This window comes from Oratosquilla oratoria, chromosome 5 (genome assembly GCF_046742065.1).
Source record: "Oratosquilla oratoria isolate Oo_2021 chromosome 5, ASM4674206v1, whole genome shotgun sequence".
Classification (NCBI taxonomy): Eukaryota; Metazoa; Arthropoda; class Malacostraca; order Stomatopoda; family Squillidae; genus Oratosquilla; species Oratosquilla oratoria.
The window spans coordinates 44,191,909-44,211,247 of record NC_134781.1 but is presented as its reverse complement, the minus strand read 5'-3'; the positions used below and the strand labels follow the sequence as shown (position 1 = coordinate 44,211,247).

General features: G+C 42.1%; 1 protein-coding gene across 1 annotated transcript; it reads right to left on the bottom strand.

Annotated features, from left to right (window-relative positions):
* Positions 1-6,982: 6,982 nt before the first annotated feature.
* LOC143025771 (uncharacterized) lies at positions 6,983-9,352 on the bottom strand. The gene is made up of 3 exons (XM_076185779.1): positions 7,815-9,352; positions 7,386-7,625; positions 6,983-7,235 (listed from the first exon to the last, which is right to left on the bottom strand). Exons 1-3 carry the CDS (start codon positions 9,350-9,352, stop codon positions 6,983-6,985), a joined length of 2,031 nt encoding a protein of 676 aa, XP_076041894.1.
* Positions 9,353-19,339: the final 9,987 nt, after the last annotated feature.

Below are 19,339 nucleotides of genomic sequence, written 5' to 3'. Positions count from 1 at the left end.
TGTTTTCCCTAAAAAAGCGTAGACTCAGAGGTGACTTGATACAGGTCTTTAAGATTTTAAAGGGAATTGACAACATCAAAAGTGACCAAATTTTCACATTGAATGAGAATCAGACAAGAAACAATGGTCTCAAACTGTCCGGAAATAGATTCAATTTGGAAGTAGGTAGAAACAACTTTGCCAACCGTGTAGTTAATGAATGGAATAAACTTCCTGCACAGGTAGTGCAATGTAGTTCAGTTCGAAGCTTTAAGAATCATTTAGATAAATACCTAAGTAAGATGCTGTAATGATTATAATTTATGTTATATTATTTGTTTTTGTTTTGTTATAATTTGTCTGTCTGATTTTCATTTATTATTAGTTATATGTCAATTTATAATCATTTACTATTTACCTTTTTGTTTGTTATTCAACTATACCTATGCATTTATTTATGTATTTGATTTGTTATTTTTACATTATTATATTTTTAATTTATTATTAATATGATTTTTTTTTTTTTTTTTTTTTTTTTTGCATCCGACCTAGATATGGATCAAAAGGTCTCCTGTCGGCATGCTCCGCCTTTGTAATCCTTTGTAATCCTTTGTAAGTCCCTTTCCTCTCTCACCGAGGAGATCTCTACAGGCAAGTTGATGGCGTAGCGATGGGTTGACCACTAGGGGTCCTCTTTGCAAATATGTACATGGCCCACGTTGAGAAGACTTTCCACAATCATCCTTCCCCAGGAATTTATGCCAGGTACATAGACGAGATCTTTATCACCTCCAATTCAAACGAAGACGTCCCCAACCTGATTTCTGCCTTGCTGGACAACTGCTTGACTTTCACATACGAGCAGAGAATAGAGAGACGTCTTCCCTTCCTCATCAAAACTTCCCTTCAGCAAAACTGAAAATGGTTTTAACACCAAAGTATACACCAAAGACACAAATATTGGACGTTGTTTAAATGCCCGTGGGGAATGCCCTGCAGCCTATAAAAGATCTGTGGCTGCAGCATATGTTAACAGAGCGCTTACCCATTGTAGCAGCTGGAGGGAGACGCACAGGGAACTCGACCGTACCCTACAACTTCTCACTAATAACGGGTTCTCTGACCAATTGATTGAAGGTGTCATAAAAAAGAAACTGGATCAATACGCCACCCAAGATCAGGCTCTAACCCAGGTCACCAATCAAATCACCAAATACCGCCAAAATCACTTCCATAGCCATTACAAAGAAGAGTGCGAAGCCATTAAAGGTATTTTAAAAAGAAGAGTCATTCCTACAAAGACTCTTCTATTGATGTTAGAATTTTCTGCAAGGCTAATCTGACCAGATCCCTAATCATGAAAAATAGCACCACACCAAAGATACCGAAGGAGGCTTCTACCAACGTAGTTTACAAGTTTATATGCCAGGAGGGCCACTGTGACGGCTCCTTTTCCTACACTGGGAGAACCTCCACTACACTAAGAAAACGCCTCCAACACCACTGAAACCAAGGCTCCATTTTTCAACACTACATTGACTACCACGACATGAAGCCCCCAATGAATACATTAATACACAACACATTTATACTCCACAAAGAAATAAGTTTTAAAAGATTGCAGATCGCTGAAGCTGTAGCTCTTACAACTCAACAGCCCTCCATCAACATACAACAAGCTGCCGACTTCATCCTCCCATCAGCCCGCCCCCAGGAACACCTTGCTCACCAATGATCTCATAGACAACATGACTCTGAACCTTCTCAGGAACATAGTGGTTGCCAGGACCCTCAGCAACAACAATACCCCCATCACACAGGACCTAGAACTAGAAGCCAAGCTAGAGCTTCCTTTATCCAGTTTGTGACGAGAATGATGACCTTCCCTATCCCTCCTAGTGACCTCACCAAGGGACTCCATTCAACCTCGCTTTCTTCGCCCAATGATCTCACCCATAGACTTCCTTCGTCACCGCCTTACCTTGTGACCTCACTTAGAGACTTCCTGGGACCTTGTCTTACACTGGTGACCTCACCTAGGACCTTCCTTTCCCCCAGTGACCTTACCTAGGGACCTTCGGTGACCTCTCCTACTCTCCGAATTTCCCTGCTTCATAAAGTGTGACGGTCACCCAATATGCATCATTCTTCGCCTACTCTTCATCAAAAGTAGACCTTATAGCCATCGAAGTTGTGGTTCTCACCCTAGAGAAGCCTCTATAAGAGGCAAAAAAACTTAAGTTTTCGGTGTCATTGTCAACAGCTTTTTGCACTGTTACATAGTATTATTATATTTTTCGGCATTCATCATCGCCTATCTCTACACCTTATCCATGGGATTGACATAATGAATGATTTTGTTAATACTTACACACAGACGAGGGAGAACAAGAAAGCAGAAATATAGATAATATCAGCTCAATGGAAAGAGAAGATAACTGCTTTTATGAATTTAATACGGGAGGAGGTGACAACCTCCCCTGACTAGTAAATCTAGAGGAGAAAAAAAAAAAAAAAAAACGAAGCATGGGAGGTTAGGTTTAACCAATTAACACTAGTTACCCAAAGAGTTGATAAACTGGAAGACCTAAAGAAGGAGAATCAAAACCTAACCAAAGAAACAGAAGAATTAAAAAGACAGTTAAAAGAGGTAAAATGTGAGAATGAGGAGTTAAAGAGGAAGAATAAAGAGTCCATAGCAAAAGAAGCACAGAGTTGGAGAAAAATCCAAGAAAACAACAAAATTGTATTTAGAGTTGTAGTGACAACATATAAAAGAATAAACTAAGGACACAGTTATTAAAATGATGAGAGAGAAGGAGAATATAGTAAGAGACTTAGCGGACAAAAAGAAATGTATAATTATATTAGGGATGGAAGAGAAGCATAATCCAAATAGCACCACAAGAGTAAAAGGGGAGAAGGAAAAGGTAAACAATATATTAGAAGTAGTTCAAGAGGATGGACAAGAAACAGGGAAAGAAATTGAAGAAATATATAGAATAGGGAAATACAATACAGATAAGACCAGACCAATTAAGATCAAATTCAGGTCACAAACGACAGCAGAGAATATCTTAGCAAAAACAGGGAAACTAGCAAACATTGATCAATATAAACAGGTATGGATAAAAAGAGAAATGAATAAAGATGAAAGAGAGGAGAAAACAAAAAGACTGGAAGCTAAGGGAAAAAACGAGAAAAGAACAGAGTCACAAAAAGAGAAATACTATTGGAGAGTAATGGATATGAAACCGAGGAAATGGTTCATAGCAGAGAAAAACAGAAAGGAAACAGAAAAAAACGATGGAAGTAGTAGAAAGTTAAAAGTGTCTTACACAAATATAGATGGCTTAATAACAGGCTTGAACGAACTGAATGATTACCTGAAGGAAAAAGAACCGGGCATAATGGGAATTGTAGAGACAAAATTGAAAGGTCCACTGCCACCCAACAGTGTAGGACATGGTGCATATAATTGATGGATTAGAAACAGAGAGGTAAAACAAGGGGGTGGAGTTATGTTCCTGACTAAGAAGGATATAAATGTAAGGAATGTCACATATGGAAAAAATAGAGTAGAGATGATTATGATGGGAGTAGAGGACAGGGACGGGAAGAGCAGGAAGTTTGTAGTAAATGATGTGCTTCCTAAAACGGCCTTGTGGGAAGAGAGAGAATACAAAAGTATGTTAGAAGACACAAGGATAACACTAAATAAGATAATTGAAGATGGAAGAACAATAGTTATAATGGGTGACTTTAATTGTAAAGAAATCTGCTGGGAAGAGATGACAGTGAAGGGTGAAGATGACCTATGGGGAAATGTACTACTTTATATGATTATAGAACATACAATGACGCAATGGATACAAGAGAATACTAGGTATAGAAATGAGAAAGAACCTTCGAGACTGAACCTAATAATCACATCAGAACCCGAAATAGTGGACAAGATTGAATGTAAGACGCCAATAAGTAAAAGTGACCATATATTGGTTGAACTGGAACTGAATGAGGAAAAATACATGAAAAAATGAATAATATAGAAAGGGAAGATTGATGTATGCTTTTTTTTTTAATAAAAAAAAGAGAATTCTTTCAAAAAGCAGACTGGGAAAGGATACACAAGGAGGAAACAACAGTAGAAGAGAAATGGAATATTTTGACAAAAATTTATAAAGGAGTGGATAACTATGTTCCAAGACAAAAATAAGAAAAATTATATGTAAAGTGTTGGTACAACAAAAGATGTTGGGAGTTAAAAGACAAAAAGGATAAACTTGGATAAAATGGAAAAAAGACAAAAGACCTGAAAAATGGAAAATATATACTAGTTATAGAAATGAATACGTACAAGTGTGCAGAGAAGAAAAGATAAATATGAAAAAGATGTTATAGAAAAATATAAAGATCAACCAAAACTATCTTACAGATTTGTAAACAACAAACTAAAAAAAAAAAAAAAAAAAAAAAAATAATTAGAGAAACCACGACAAGGAGGAGTTGAATACACAGAGGAAATAGAAATGGCAGAAATTATGGACAAGCATTTTAAATCGGTGTTTACGAGGGAGAACATACAACCTAGAGATATCAAATGGGAGGAGAAAGTCCCCCTTATGAAAGAGATAGAAGTATCAAGGAATGAAATAATGAATCACTTGAATAATCTCGATGTCAGAAAATCGCATGGACCAGATGAAATGGCAAACTGGATTTTGAGAGAATGCAGGAATGAACTAACTGACAAAATACATAGTCTAATAAGCAGTTCATTGAAAGAAGGAAAAGTTCCAGAAGATTAGAAAATAGCAAATATAGTACCAATATATATAGGGGGAAACAAGGAAGACCCTACTAACTATAAACCGGTCTCTCTTACAAGTACGATAGCTAAAATTAGTGAAAGAATTATCAAAATTAGATGGGTAAGGCATTTGGAAAAAACAACGTACTAAATCCAAGGCTTTAGACAAGGACGATCATGCGTCACAAACTTAATGTGTCTCTATTCAAGCCTAATAGATGTAATAAAATAAAGAGATGGATGGGCTGATTGTGCATTTCTAGACCTGAAAAAAGCTTTTGATAAGGTGCCACATAAGAAATTGCTAAGGAAATTAGAAACTGAAGGAGGAATACAGGGCAAACTGCTGAAGTAGATGGAAGATTTCTTGCATGAAAGAAAAATGAGTGGTGATAAGAGACAAACACTTTAATTGGGATGAAGTGATTAGTGGAGTTCCACAAGGAACAGTTCTGGCCCCAATAATGTTTGATATATATAAATGATATGGATAAAGGAATTGAAAGTTATATGAGCTGCTTTGCAGACGATGCAAAATTATTGAAAAGAGTGAACACTGTAAAGGATAGTGAGTCGCTACAGAGTGATCTCAATAAAGTGTGGGAATGGAGTAGGAAGTGGGAGATGGGATTCAATATTAAGAAGTGTAGTATAATGGAATTTGGAAGAAGCAAAAAAAGAATAGTGGGATCATATAAATTGGGAGAGGAAGAAATAAAAAAAAGTAGAAAATGAGAAAGACTTGGGAGTCATTATTATGAATAATATGTCCCCTGAGAAACATATAAACAAATTTTTTGGAGAAAATTATAATTCAATAAGAACAATCAAAGTGGCATTTACATACCTGGAAGAAGAAATGTTGAAGAAAATACTGGTCACCTTGATAAGACCAAAATTGGAGTATGCAGTAACGACGCGGTCACAAAGTACAAAAAAAATGTTTAACAAAACTTTAAAGAATACAAAGAGCAATGACGAAATTGGCACCAACACTCTCAGAACTATCATATGAAGAGAGACTACCAAAACTTGAGCTACAGACATTAGAGCAAAGAAGAGAGAGAGGAAACTTGATAACTATTTATAGAATCATGAAAGGCATAGAAACTATTGATAGAGAGGATCTAATAAAATGGAATCGTAAAGATACAAGAGGACACGGAAAGAAAATCAAGAAAGACAGTTATAGAAGAGACCTAAAAAAGAACAGCTTTTCCCACAGGGTAATAGACGTTTGGAACAAGTTAGATGAGAATGTGGTGTGTGCAAAAACGATACACGAATTTAAAACAGTCTAGATAAAACGAGATATGAAAACGGAACACCACGAGCATAGCTCCCCTTCCCGTAAAATACAACTAGGTAAACACACACGCACACAAACACACACATATATTGTTGGCATCCTTCTGTCTCAGGAGACAATGGAGGTCGCGTTTTTTTTTTTCAGTTCATGGTTGAGTTACAACGCCTGCTGTGGCTGTAGAGTCTATTTCTGGAGCAGCAGGTTCTATTGCAGTTGTCACAGGTGAAGTCTGCGCCTGGTTGTGTGGGGGCTGCTGCTATCCTCTGCCGTCTGCGCTCTCTTTTCTCCTCCCACTGGTCCTCTCTCCTCATCTCGCTAGTTTGAATGCCTGCCTTGACAGCATGTCTCCAACTGATGCGGTCAGCAGCCACCGCCTCTCAGCTTGCTGGGTTGATATCGCAAGCCTTCAGATCACGTTTGAGAACGTCCTTGTAGCGGAGGATGAGCCTTCCTGCAGGTCTGGAGCCAGTGGCAAGCTCTCCATACAGAACATTCTTCGGTATTCGGCCATCGTCCATTTGGCTAACATGACCGAGCCATCTCAATCGCCTCTGGCTGAGCAAGGCGAACATGCTGGGCATTCCCACCTGTGTCAGAACATTCTTATTGGAAACACGATCTTGCCAACTAATGCCCAGGATTCTTCTGAGGCAGCGCATGTGGAAGATGTTGAGTCGGCGTTCTTGACGGGAGTACAGGGTCCAGGATTCGCAAGCCTGGTATACTACTATCTTGGTGTTGGTGGTCAGCATGGCGTTGTCCCATACACGCTTTCCAAGACGAGCTAATGCTGTTGCTGCTTTACCGATGCGCTTGTTCAGCTCTGCATCCTGAGACAGGTTGCTTGAGATGGTGGAACCCAGGTAGGTGAACTCCCCCACCACCTAGAGGATGTGGCCATCGATGGAGATGTTAGGAATGCTGCTGACATCTTGGCCCATGACGTTGGTCTTCTTGATGCTGATGGTAAGGGCGAACTCTTTGTATGCATGAGCGAAGCAGTTGATGAGTCGCTGTAGGGCCTCTGTGTGTGCAGTCAAGGCGGCGTCATCAGCAAACAGCATTTTTCTGATCAGTACCTTGCGTACCTTGGTTTTTGCTCGGAGACGTACAAGGTTGAAGAGACTTCCGTCATTTCTGGTGTGGATATACACTCCGTCCTCTGACTGGCTGAAGGCCTAGGACAGCAGGAGGGAGAAGAAGATGCAGAAAAGCGTCGGAGCAAGCACGCATCCCTGTTTCACGCCGCTTCTGTTTGGGAAGGGGTCCGAGGATGAGCTGTCGTACTGGACGGTGCCGTGCATGTCTTCATGAAAGGATGAAATCATCCTCAGGAGCTTAGGGGGACATCCAATCCTCTGTGGCAGGGTGAAAAGGCCTTGCCTGCTAACCAAGTCGAAAACCTTCGTCAGCTCGATGAAGGCAATGTAAAGTGGACGCCTCTGTTCTCGGCACTTCTCTTGCAGTTGCCTTAGTGAGAAGACCATGTCAATAGTTGATCGTTCTGCTCTGAAGCCGCACTGTGCCCTAGGGTAGACTCATTCTGCAAGTTTCTGCAACCGGTTGAGTACTACTCGGGCGAAGGCTTTCCCAACGGTACTGAGAAGGGATATTCCGCGGTAGTTGTTGCAGTCACTGCGGTCTCCTTTGTTTTTATAGAGCGTGATGATGTTGGCGTCACGCATGTCTTGGGGAACGGTTCCTTCCTCCCAGCACTGGAGTAAAAGCTCGTGCAGGTGGTGATGTAGAACGGTACTCTTGCCTGCTTTGACGACCTCCGGGGTGATGCCGTCGTTGCCAGGAGCTTTCCCGCTGGCGAGGGAGTCGATGGCTTTTCTGAGTTCGTCAATAGAGGGTGGAACATCTAGTTCCTCCATGAGTGATAGGGCTTTGCATTTCTCAACTGCTGCGGTGCTGACAACGTTCTCACTTGAGTAAAGTTCTTGATAGTGTTCGGCCCATCTCTCCATCTGCTTTCCTTTGTCTGTGATAGTGTCACCAGAGGCTGTCTTCAGATGTGCGATCTTGGTAATGCTTGGGACAAAGGCTTTCTTCATGCCGTCGTACATGGCACGAATGTTGCCACAGTCAGCAGAGACCTGGATACTCTGGCAGAGGTTCAGCCAGTAGTCGTTGTCGCTATGCCGTGCTAACCGTTGGGCGTCATGTCTAGCCTTCCTGAGTGCAGCGAGTGTCTTCTCTGAAGGCTCTCTTTTGTAGTTAAGCAGCGCTTTTCTTTTAGCTGCGATTGCTGGTTCGAGTTTTGTGATTCCAGCTTCAAACCAATCTGGATTCTGCTTTTCTCTCTTGCCGAAGGTGTCCATGGCGGAGTTGTAGATGGCTCCACGAATGTGATTCCACCTCTCTTCAGCGCTGTTTGTGGGGCAGTCCCGAAGGGCCTCTTCTGTAGAATCAGCAAAGCGCTTACATAGGTCTGGAATTTTTGTCCTGGCTATGTTGATACGTGGACGACCTTTTTGCTTGGAGCGATGGATCCGTTTGGGCTGAAGACGCACCTTGCAACCAACCAACGAATGGTCGGTGTCGCAGTCAGCGCTGTGGTAGCTGCGGGTTGTGAGGACGCAGTTTAGCGAGGGTCTTCTGGTGATAACGAGGTCCAGCTGGTGCCAGTGACGTGATCTAGGGTGACACCAGGATACTCTGTGTTGAGCCTTGGTGGCAAAGAATGTGTTGGTTACACAGAGGTCGTGGTACGAACACATCTCTAAAAGCCTCTGACCATTCTCGTTGAGTTTACCGACACCGAAGTGGCCAATGCTGCGGGGCCAGGATTCTTGGTCAGCTCCCACACGAGCGTTGAAATCACCAAGCAGGTATAGTTGTTCTGTGGCTGGGATTTCTCTGATGGTAGTCTCAAGCTCCTCATAAAACTCATCCTTGGTCTCGGCCGGAGAGCTGAGTATGGGAGCGTAGATGCTAAGCACGTTGACTGGGACAGAAGAAGTTGAGAGTCGAAGAGAGAGGATTCGAGGCGTTCCCTTTGATGGCGGTTCCACTGAAGACAGTAGAGAGTTTCTCACTGCGAATCCTACGCCATGCATGTGTAGTTCCTCTGGTTCCTTTCCCTGCCAGAAGAATGTGTAATCCTGTTCTCTAAGGCTGCCGCTCGAAGGGAGTCTGGTATCCTGTAATGCAGCAATATCAATGTTGAGCCTCTCCAGTTCGCGGTTGATGATGGCTGTTTTCCTGGAGTCATCAACCTGTTGTAGATCGTTGGTGAGGCCAGGACACATTGTCCTGACATTCCAGCTTGCCAGACGCAAGATAGATGATTTCTTTTTAACAATATTATGTCTGTTGGGTACTAGGTTTCCGTCCGCTTTTCATGTTTTGACAAACACTAAGCTCCAGGCACCCTCTGGAGCGACAGACGTTGGCGGACCGGCACCTTATTGGCCGGGGGCTGCCCAGCTTGAGGCGGGCGGTAGTAGGACGATAGGACTTCAATGGTCCCTCCCACCGTCAAAGTTGTCCCATGGCGTCCTTCCTGTACGCCAATTTGGAAGGGCTAATAACCCGTAAACTGACAACTTCCAGTTTGTGTTCTCACCAGTGGGGCTGGAGTAACCCTCTCAATTTATTTATTTATTTATTTATTTTTTTTTGACACGCGAAGCTGACGAAATCCAAAGGAATGCGAAGCATGACGTTTGGCGTCAATTTGAGCAAATTGGACCAGCCTGAGGCGGTGTATAGTGTCAACTGCGCCGACTGCACAGCGAGATATGTGGGGGAAACAGGAAAGCAGGCTAGTACCAGACTACAGGAACACCAAAGGGCGGTAGGCAGAAAGGACCAGAGTTCGGCAGTGTACAAGCACATGGATTTGCATCAGCATGAATTCGACTGGCAAGGCGCTAAGGTTCTGTACAGCGACAAAAAGAAAGGAAGCAGATTGTTCTTAGAAGCGTGGGCCACCAACGAGGATAGCATTAATAGGGCTATTACACTCAACTCTATATACGCAGGGGTAAGAAGCAGGTTCTCTTCCTCCCCCTCCTCCCCCCCTGTCCCTCCGCCACCACACACTCCCGCTTGACCCAGGTCACAGCGCCTACCTTCTCCCCCTCCACCACCTCACACTCTCGCTTGACCCAGGTCTCGCTTGACCCAGGTCACAGCGCCTACCTTCTCCCCTCCACCACCATACACTCTCGCGTAAACCAGATCATAGCGCCTGCCTTCTCTCCCCCCCCCCCCCATGACAGGTTACCGCGTCCCCCCGGCGGACTTTGCTATTAGTATATTAAGAACATGTAATTCACTGTATCCCTTTGTATCCCCTGAGGACGAGTCCCGGACAGGACTCGAAACGTCGGGAATAAATTACCTACTCCTGAGTCTGGTGTTTTCTACGTTTCCACCATATATGATATATATATACAGTATATATATATATATATATATATATATATATATATATATATAGTATACATATATATTGTATCGATATAAATATGTATACACACACACACACATATATACATATATGTAATATAAATATATATATATATATATATATATATATATATATGTGTGTGTGTGTGTGTGTGTGTGTGTGTGTGTGTGTGTGTGTGTGTGTGTGTGTGTGTGTGTGTGTGTGTGTGTGTGTGTGTGTGTGTGTGTGTGTGTGTGTACATCAGTGAATAGGTCCCAGTGAACTGATTTATATTTATCAATCACAATTTACTTTAATTCTAAGCCATCAACATCGAAAACGTCGAGGAGGCATATATGTAGGTATTGAAACGTGATACAACTAAGGACTCGAAACTCCGCAACACGTGACAAATCATAGTGACTTAATCGGATGACGCAATCGGTTAAGTCACTATCACTTCTCACGTGCTGGCGGAGGTTCAATTCTTAGCTGTGCCACGTTTCAATTTCTGCCTGTATGCCTCCTCGAGTTTCTCGATGTTGTATACATATACATGTATATTGCAGAAAGATCACTAAAAACAACAAGTGATCCACAAATTTTGCTGGTAACCACTAAGGAAATCGGAAGAAAAACAGTAATTCCCAAGCGCTTTCGTGTAATTCACATCTTCAGGGGAATACAGAAAAGTTGTGTTACAAAGAGGTTTAAAAATAACAAGATTCTAGTGTATAATCTTGTTATTTTTAAACCTCTTTGTAACACAACTTTTCTGTATTCCCCTGAAGATGAGAATTACACGAAAGCGCTTGGGAATTACTGTTTTTCTTCCGATTTCCTTAGTGGTTACCAGCAAAATGTATATATATATATGCATACGAGTATGTACTTTATATATATATATATATATATATATATATATATATATATGTTATGTATGTATATATTTGAGTAACTTTGGCGCAGGAAAACTCAGAATGACGGCGGGGGTACTTTATTCCCTTACGTTTCGGCTGTATGCCTTCCTCAGAATGACAAATGATACATCTCACCTTATATACAAGAGCTCCGGGGATTCTGTCTCGCTGGTTGTTATGGGGGATTATTGCTCATCGTGTCTTCTTGTGGGATTGTGTCTTGTTGGTTGCATAGGACAGCCTGTACTGCGACCCGTGCTTGTCGATTTAATTTTTGGTTTTGTTTCCGCTATTATAATTTTTCCGGTTGTTCTAGCCAGGTTGACAAATCCTTCCCTATGATTGTTGGTGTCTTCTGTACATGTGTGCGCTGCTTCTACTTTTTTTCTTGTTTTCTTATCGAGTCCTAGTATACGTCCCATATACATGTGAGTATATCAATAAGTCATATAACCCACTCACCTCCACTCACCCCCCACTCAACTGCCTGCACCACACTATCCCGACGGCCAGGCGCCAAAAGCTCGCCAAAAGCTCGCTGAGCTAAGCGCATCCTCTCAAACTTGCCGACTCAACACTTCGTGCTCGTGTGACCGGCACTGCCAAGCACCAAACGACTACACACACACACACGAACACACGCGATCAATCTAGTAGCCACCTAGTACTGACATACGATATTACGTATACTGACGGTCCTCCCCTAGATATATAATTAACATGTATGGTAGTAGACATCAATACGTAATTAATGCAGTTGCCCCACCCATGTGGGACAACAGACTAACAAGAGATTATTGTTAAGATCACGATTAAAGGCAACTCAAGAACTTGTCCATTCGGCACTTCCGGAGAGGAAAACTCTCTGGCAAGACCCGGAGGAGCGTCGGTTCTTGTGACGTGCCCTAGTGTTAAGATTGTGTAGAACTGTGTATCTAAGTTTCAAAGAGTGTGACGAATAAAGAACAAAACTTAAAAGGTGTGTACCAAGTAACCCCTTTCTGGAGATGATGTAACGACCCCGTTACATCTTGTGTGTGCAAGTAACCCTCGGTGGAGATCATGTAACGATACCGTTACACCCATCCCGTTACATCTGGTGGCAGCGTGTACCCGCAACCCATCTTCCCCGAAGAGACTACGGTGTCCTATAAAGAAGTGACCAGTACCTTCAAAACCGTCCATTTTCTCCACCTACATTCAAGTACAAACACCACCCGCACGGAACGAACCGCTCTCCACGAACAAGAACTTAGTTCACACTACACAATCCAGGGCAATCGTCACAACCGATTCCACACTACTAAAATCAACAATCTCAAGGTAACATAAATTTCTTCCACTTAATTCCAATATATTCCATAATAATAACCATACATTACCCATTCAAACCATCCCTGATACTCGCTTTGTCTCCCTTTCCATAACATGCGAGCATAATTCATCCGCCCCAGAGGATTCACACCACTTACGCACAGACCCGCGTAACAGCCACCTCATCCCCCCAGCCAGCATTCCCGCTTATACACTCCAACCACCCAACCTACCTTACCGATCGCCACCTTTCGGCTGCTACAACTGCTACTTAAACAAGATCACCCCCCTGCCGGACATTGGTATACCACTCGATTCAGCTCACGGTATCAAGGTAACCATTATACCTTCAGATACCCACGTGCCCAACGCACGTAAACCTTACTCTATTCCATCTATATATATATATATATAAATATATATATATATATATATATATATATATATATATATATATATATATTAATTCCACATTTATTAAATTTATACATATTTGGTTTCTCTGTATTTATATACTTTATGTACACCTTTTTCTTTTGGTTGTCATACCTTTCTCATAATTTAACCAGTAGCTTTTATAATTATATATGTAAACATTTAACATATTTTGCCTATTTTTAAAACAACATATATTTGTATATGCAATAACTTTTACTAGATTTAACTATTACATAATATCACATTCATATGCATTCTTCCAGTTAAGTAATTCTTGTTTAAACTATATACATTTATATATACAATAACCTTTAATTGCTTTCACTACGTATTACCCGTTTATATTTAGATAGAACTTATACATTTTTATCAATGTAACCTATTTTACTGCTGTAAACCCATTTTTATATATAACCAATACAATTTAATTTTTTTTATGACAACCATAGTTAATTCTATTATAAGTATAATATCACAATATTTAACTCCTTACTATATCATATTATTTCCACATTTTATTATTATATATATATATATATATATATATATATATATATTTATGATTTTACATATGTAATCCCGTTATACTGTATAACCGTTGACACCCTATACCCCCCCCTCCCTTATCTAAGCATAACATATTACCCCTTAGTTACTGTATACCAAATATTTCTAATTTAACTATTTTAAACTAGACCACCAATCTCACCTAACTATTAAGTAATACATGCATCTTTAGTTAACCACTAACATGGCAACAGGAACGAGAAGCAAATTCAAAAAAGCTGTAGAAACCATCCTCTCTAAATCTCAAGAGGAAAACCCATCACGTAACTCAAAACTAGACAAAGACGAACCAGATCCTCATCAATTAAATCCACAGGTTGACATTACCACAAAGCCCTTAGACCATAACCGCTCACGTACCTCCGACCACGACGCCCCTAAGGCAGGTACCCCAATAATCCCTCTTTATGAGAATGATATCTTACCCTTTTTTAACCAACCCTCTCAAATAGACCCCTTTCACCCCTCACAACTACAACCACCCATTCCTCCCATCCAGCCAAATATGCAAACTACACCTCCTATAAGCCATAATCAGTTCAACCCCCATATCCCAACACACAATACCCCCCCTCCCATTCAGCCACAGTACCAACCCCACCATCACGCTCCCCATGCCTACCAAAACTTCCCCTTTCCTTCTCCCCATACCCCATCTGGTCAAGCCACCTCCACACCATACCACCAACCACCACCTAACCTTCCTCCAAACCCACAATATTATCCTTACCCACAACCTCAACCAACAATAATTTACAACTATCAAACCATTACCCCCCTCACAGAAATCCCAACCTTTTCCCAAGATAGTGGATTATCCATTACAGACTTCTTGACAGCATGTGACCTGTTTTTCTCAAAGAACCAACACTACTCTGACTCAGATAAAATTAATTTGTCCCGTCAGAAAATAGACCCATCTGACATTTGCCGTTCAAAGGCAAGGATGCTAGACAGTTTAGTTGCATGTAGAATCACATATCAAGAATATAAACACCACCTTCTTAATGTCTTTCACAACAAACAAGCAAACAACATCACTTTCCTTCTCACTTTCCTCAATAACACTAGAGTCCAACCACATTCCGTTACGAACATTATGGATTTCGTAGCAAACGGAATTAAAGAAGTCAGAGAGGACCTGGAGAATAACTCTCCTTGGATCCACACTGACCAATTTGGTCAAAAGGTCATGACCATACAACACTTACTAACATTCTTTGAGATAGGTTTCTATCTCTCCCAACTCCCTCCAAAGTGTTTAAAGGAAGCCTCCAAAAGGGAACTATACACTAGAAACCCTCTAGCTTATACTTATATCCTAGACATCACCAATGCTTGCAATGTATCTTTATCCACCCCCCACTATCTCCCCAGACTAAATAGCCTTCAGTCACAGCAGCCCCCTCCCACCAATCAAGGACAACCTTCTAAGTGGTGCTCCTACCATTCATCACCCAGTCACAACACTAGAGACTGCATACAAAAACAACAAATGCAAACACAGGCACTACGCCACCCTATCCCTTGCTCAGTTCATGGAACCATTTCCCACACCGATGCCCAGTGTCGAACACAGCAACAACAATACCCGCAGGTACAACACCACCCCATCCCTTGCTCAGTTCATGGTACTACCTCCCATACGGATGCGCAATGCAAGGTGCAATATCAAACCATACAAGCTCCACCCCCCTCCAAACCTCCACTCCTACCTACACCAACACATCCAAACAAATACTGCAGCCTACACAAAACAACAACTCACTCCAACGAAGAGTGTTACCTACAGAAATCACAACCACAACCTCACCAGAGAACTAACAAACCGTTCACCACCTCTCGACAAACAGCTCCCTCCCACACAACACGCACAACTCAACACCGATTGGGGGAACGTGTACCAGCCTCACGCACCAAACCACCATAGGAATATCTCACACACAACACAACTACGTCACCCTAAAAGTGACTTTAGATCAACTCACAGTTGACATGATGGTTGATACAGGAACAAACCTGAACATCATCCCAAGAGCTCTCTATGAAGCATTAAATGACCCACCCCAAATTAAATTTTCCAATATGGAAGGACTCCTACTAGAAGGGAGCACCATTTCTCTACACGACACCATAGACTTAAATATAGAAGTCAACAACTTCCAAGTAGGTTTCACACCTTTCCACATAGCTGACGAATGGAGTCTCGATCAACAAGGTATAATAGGATTAAAATCATTGAGGACATGGAAAACTATTATAGACCTAGAGAAAAATAACATCTCCTTCTCAGATGTGAATGATGAGCCAACTGTCCCTGAGACACCCGACTCAGACACACAACCTCTCTCATGTCTCCCTTCCTCAAATACTCCAATTCCAACTAACAGCTATTCCTTCCGACCACCCCCTTATGTCACCTCAAAGGCATTGATGTCTAACACAGTCATCATTCCCCCTAGACATTCCATGACTGTCCCACTATTCATACCCGGAGCAATCGGAGATCAGGACGCCATAATTGACTCAGAAACGTCTAGACTTACCAACATCTCAATTGAACACTCTTGGGACATAATCCAGGAAAATAGAACGGCCTTAGCCATGTTAACTAACCTCTCAGACCAACACCGTAAAATCAGGAAGAATAGTAACATTTGCGCAGTCCACCTCCATAATTCCCCTATCCAGGAACCACTCCCACAACACATCAACCCAGTAAGACCAACACAACCCCTCACCCCTATCCATCCAGACCAAATCATAACATCAGCTGACGGAGAAATTCATAACGAGCTATTAGCTCTCCTACAGAGGAATAGATCAGCTGTCGCCTTAGAAGGTGAACCACTAGGCAAATGTGATATAATCAAACATCACATCCAAATTCCCCCTAACACCCCCCCCCCTTCATACAACCCCGCTTACCGCATACCTCACAGTAGGAAATCCCAAGTCAATAGCAGTGTACAAGAGATGATACACCAAGGCGTAATTTCCCATTCAGACTCCCCATGGAACAGTCCCCTCTTTTTGGTCCCTAAGAAAGACGGAACCCTACGCCCTGTTGTAGATTTTAGGAGTGTCAATCATCTAACTCAATCTGACCCCCACCCACTACCTGCCATGCAGGACGTCCTCCAATCAATAGGTAACGGTAACTCGGTTTTTTCCACCATTGACCTTAAGTCAGCCTTCTGGCAAGTAGAACTCACTGAAGAATCAAAACCCGTAACTGCATTCTCCACTGATAAAGGGCATTTCCATTTTCAACGTATGCCCTTTGGCCTTAAAAACGCCCCCTCAACCCAACAACGGTTGATGACCCGCATATTCAGTGACATGATAGGAGTCTCATTATTCGTCTATTTAGACGACCTCATTATATATAGCCCCACAGAAAGAGACCACCTTAACACTTTAGAGATTGTCATCAAACGTCTCAAATATACGGGGTTAAAGATTCAATTAGGGAAATGTAGATTCCTCATGAAGGAACTCACCTTCCTAGGCCATAAAGTGGATGCAAAGGGGATTCATACAAACACAGATAAAATAGATACAATAAACAATTTCCCAACCCCCAGAAACGCAAATGAAAAGCGAAGCTTCATAGGGCTAGCCTCATACTACAGACATTTCATCTACAATTTTGCACACATAGCTTTCCCCCTAACCAAATTCACAAGGAAAGGCGAACCATTTCAATGGTCAGAAACAGAACAACAAAGTTTCGACACACTGAAACACTCTCTGACCACAGCCCCTGTACTAGCCTTCCCTGACATGAAGAAAGAATTCTTTCTTTACACAGACGCATCCTCTAAAGGAATAGGCGCAGTCCTACAACAGAAGGATGACAATGGCAAAGAGCACCCCATAGCCTACGCAAGTAGAGTACTCAATAAGCCTGAAAGTAACTATTCAACTACACACAAAGAAGGCTTAGCCCTCATATGGGGTCTGAAACATTTTAAGTTTCTTATCCTAGGTTACAAGATAACAATATTCACTGATCACCAACCCCTAGTCTATCTTTTTAACTCCAAAGACTTACATGGGAGAGTTGCTAGATGGAAAACAACTCTCCTTGATTACGATCCCAAGATCGTATACTTAGCTGGGAAAGCTAACGTAGTGGCAGATTGCTTGAGCAGACAAACTCACATCACCCCCATAACCCAAACCACATGCATACCTATGCAAGAACTCAGAGATGAAACTGAAAGAGACCCTATATGGTCTCCAATAAAACAACATCTCCTTTCACAAACCCCCTTACAGTCCCGACCACCTGTCCCTATAGAGGAACTCAAACTGGTCGACGGAGTCATAAGGAGAACCACTAACACCAGAGAGGTTACTGTTATCCCCAGAGCCCTAGTCCCCAAGGTCCTACACATATTGCACGACAGTGCAATGGGAGGCCACTCAGGCAGAGATAAGACACTAAACACTGCTAGGCACACATATTACTGGCAAAACATGAAAAGAGACATAACCACGCATATTGACTTTTGTGTCACTTGCAACCAATTCAGAGGCCCTGACCCCAAACAACTCCACATAAAAGATATCCCACTCCCTGCTGAGCCATGGGAAACACTTGGCATTGACCTACTGAAAATGCCAACGAGCCATCAAGGTTCCAACTATGTACTCACAGCAGTAGAATATTTCTCTAAATACACAATCTTAATACCACTCCAAGACAAAACAGCAGAGACTGTAGCCAAAGCCCTAGTTAACAATGTCTTTTGTAGATACAACATACCACACACAATGTTATCTGACAATGGATCAGAATTTAAAAATGAGGTGATGCGCGAAATAGCACACCTCTACAACATTGACCAAACATTTGCCACTGCATACCACCCACAGGGAAATGGTCTGACTGAGCGAACAAATCGCAAGGTCCTAGAGGTTCTCAGACCCTTGGTCAACGACCTCATGGACAGTTGGGAAGATTGGCTACCACAGGTACAAGCCAGTATCAATAGCACAGTCAATTCCGCAACAAAGATGTCCCCACATGAGATCATTTTCGGCCAACCAATACGCCTACCCTACCAAATATTCAACCAACCACCCCCACCCTTATACAACCTAGATAACCTCACACACTGCATCAAAAGAGGTATGCAAACCATTTACAAACAAGTTAGAGCAAACTTGAAAGAAGCCCAGGAAAAGACAAAGACAAAACAACACAAACGCTCAATCCCACTTGACATAGCGCTTGGTGACACTGTCATGGTCAAAGACTCAACCAGGACTAACAAACTCAGACCCAAGTTCTTAGGTCCCTTCACAGTCACAAGCTCACTCCCTAACAATGTTTTTCTACTAACGGATCCTTCCGATCACACAACCGTGACCATACATGGAGAGAAGCTGAGAAAGGTCAAACTCAACCTCGACCCAATCCCACTTCCCATCAACAACCCACCTACCACGACCACACATAACTCACCCAAACGCAAGTCTCATCCCATGACTCTGCGTCGACGCAACTAAACATGCACTCTAGCTCTCGCCCCTGAAGATGCAGGACGTCATGTATCTATCAGTGGAGGTTAAAATGGCCCGTTTACAATAAT

Bases quoted from the DNA above. Each gene is read 5' to 3' on its own strand.
- LOC143025771 (XM_076185779.1), bottom strand. From the start codon at position 9,352: ATGTGTCCTGGCCTCACCAACGATCTACAACAGGTTGATGACTCCAGG. The intron at 7,626-7,814 runs GTGCTGGGAGGA...AGTCTACCCTAG, and splicing joins CTGCACGAGCTTTTACTCCA to GGCACAGTGCGGCTTCAGAG. The intron at 7,236-7,385 runs GTACGACAGCTC...TATCCACACCAG, and splicing joins GACATGCACGGCACCGTCCA to AAATGACGGAAGTCTCTTCA.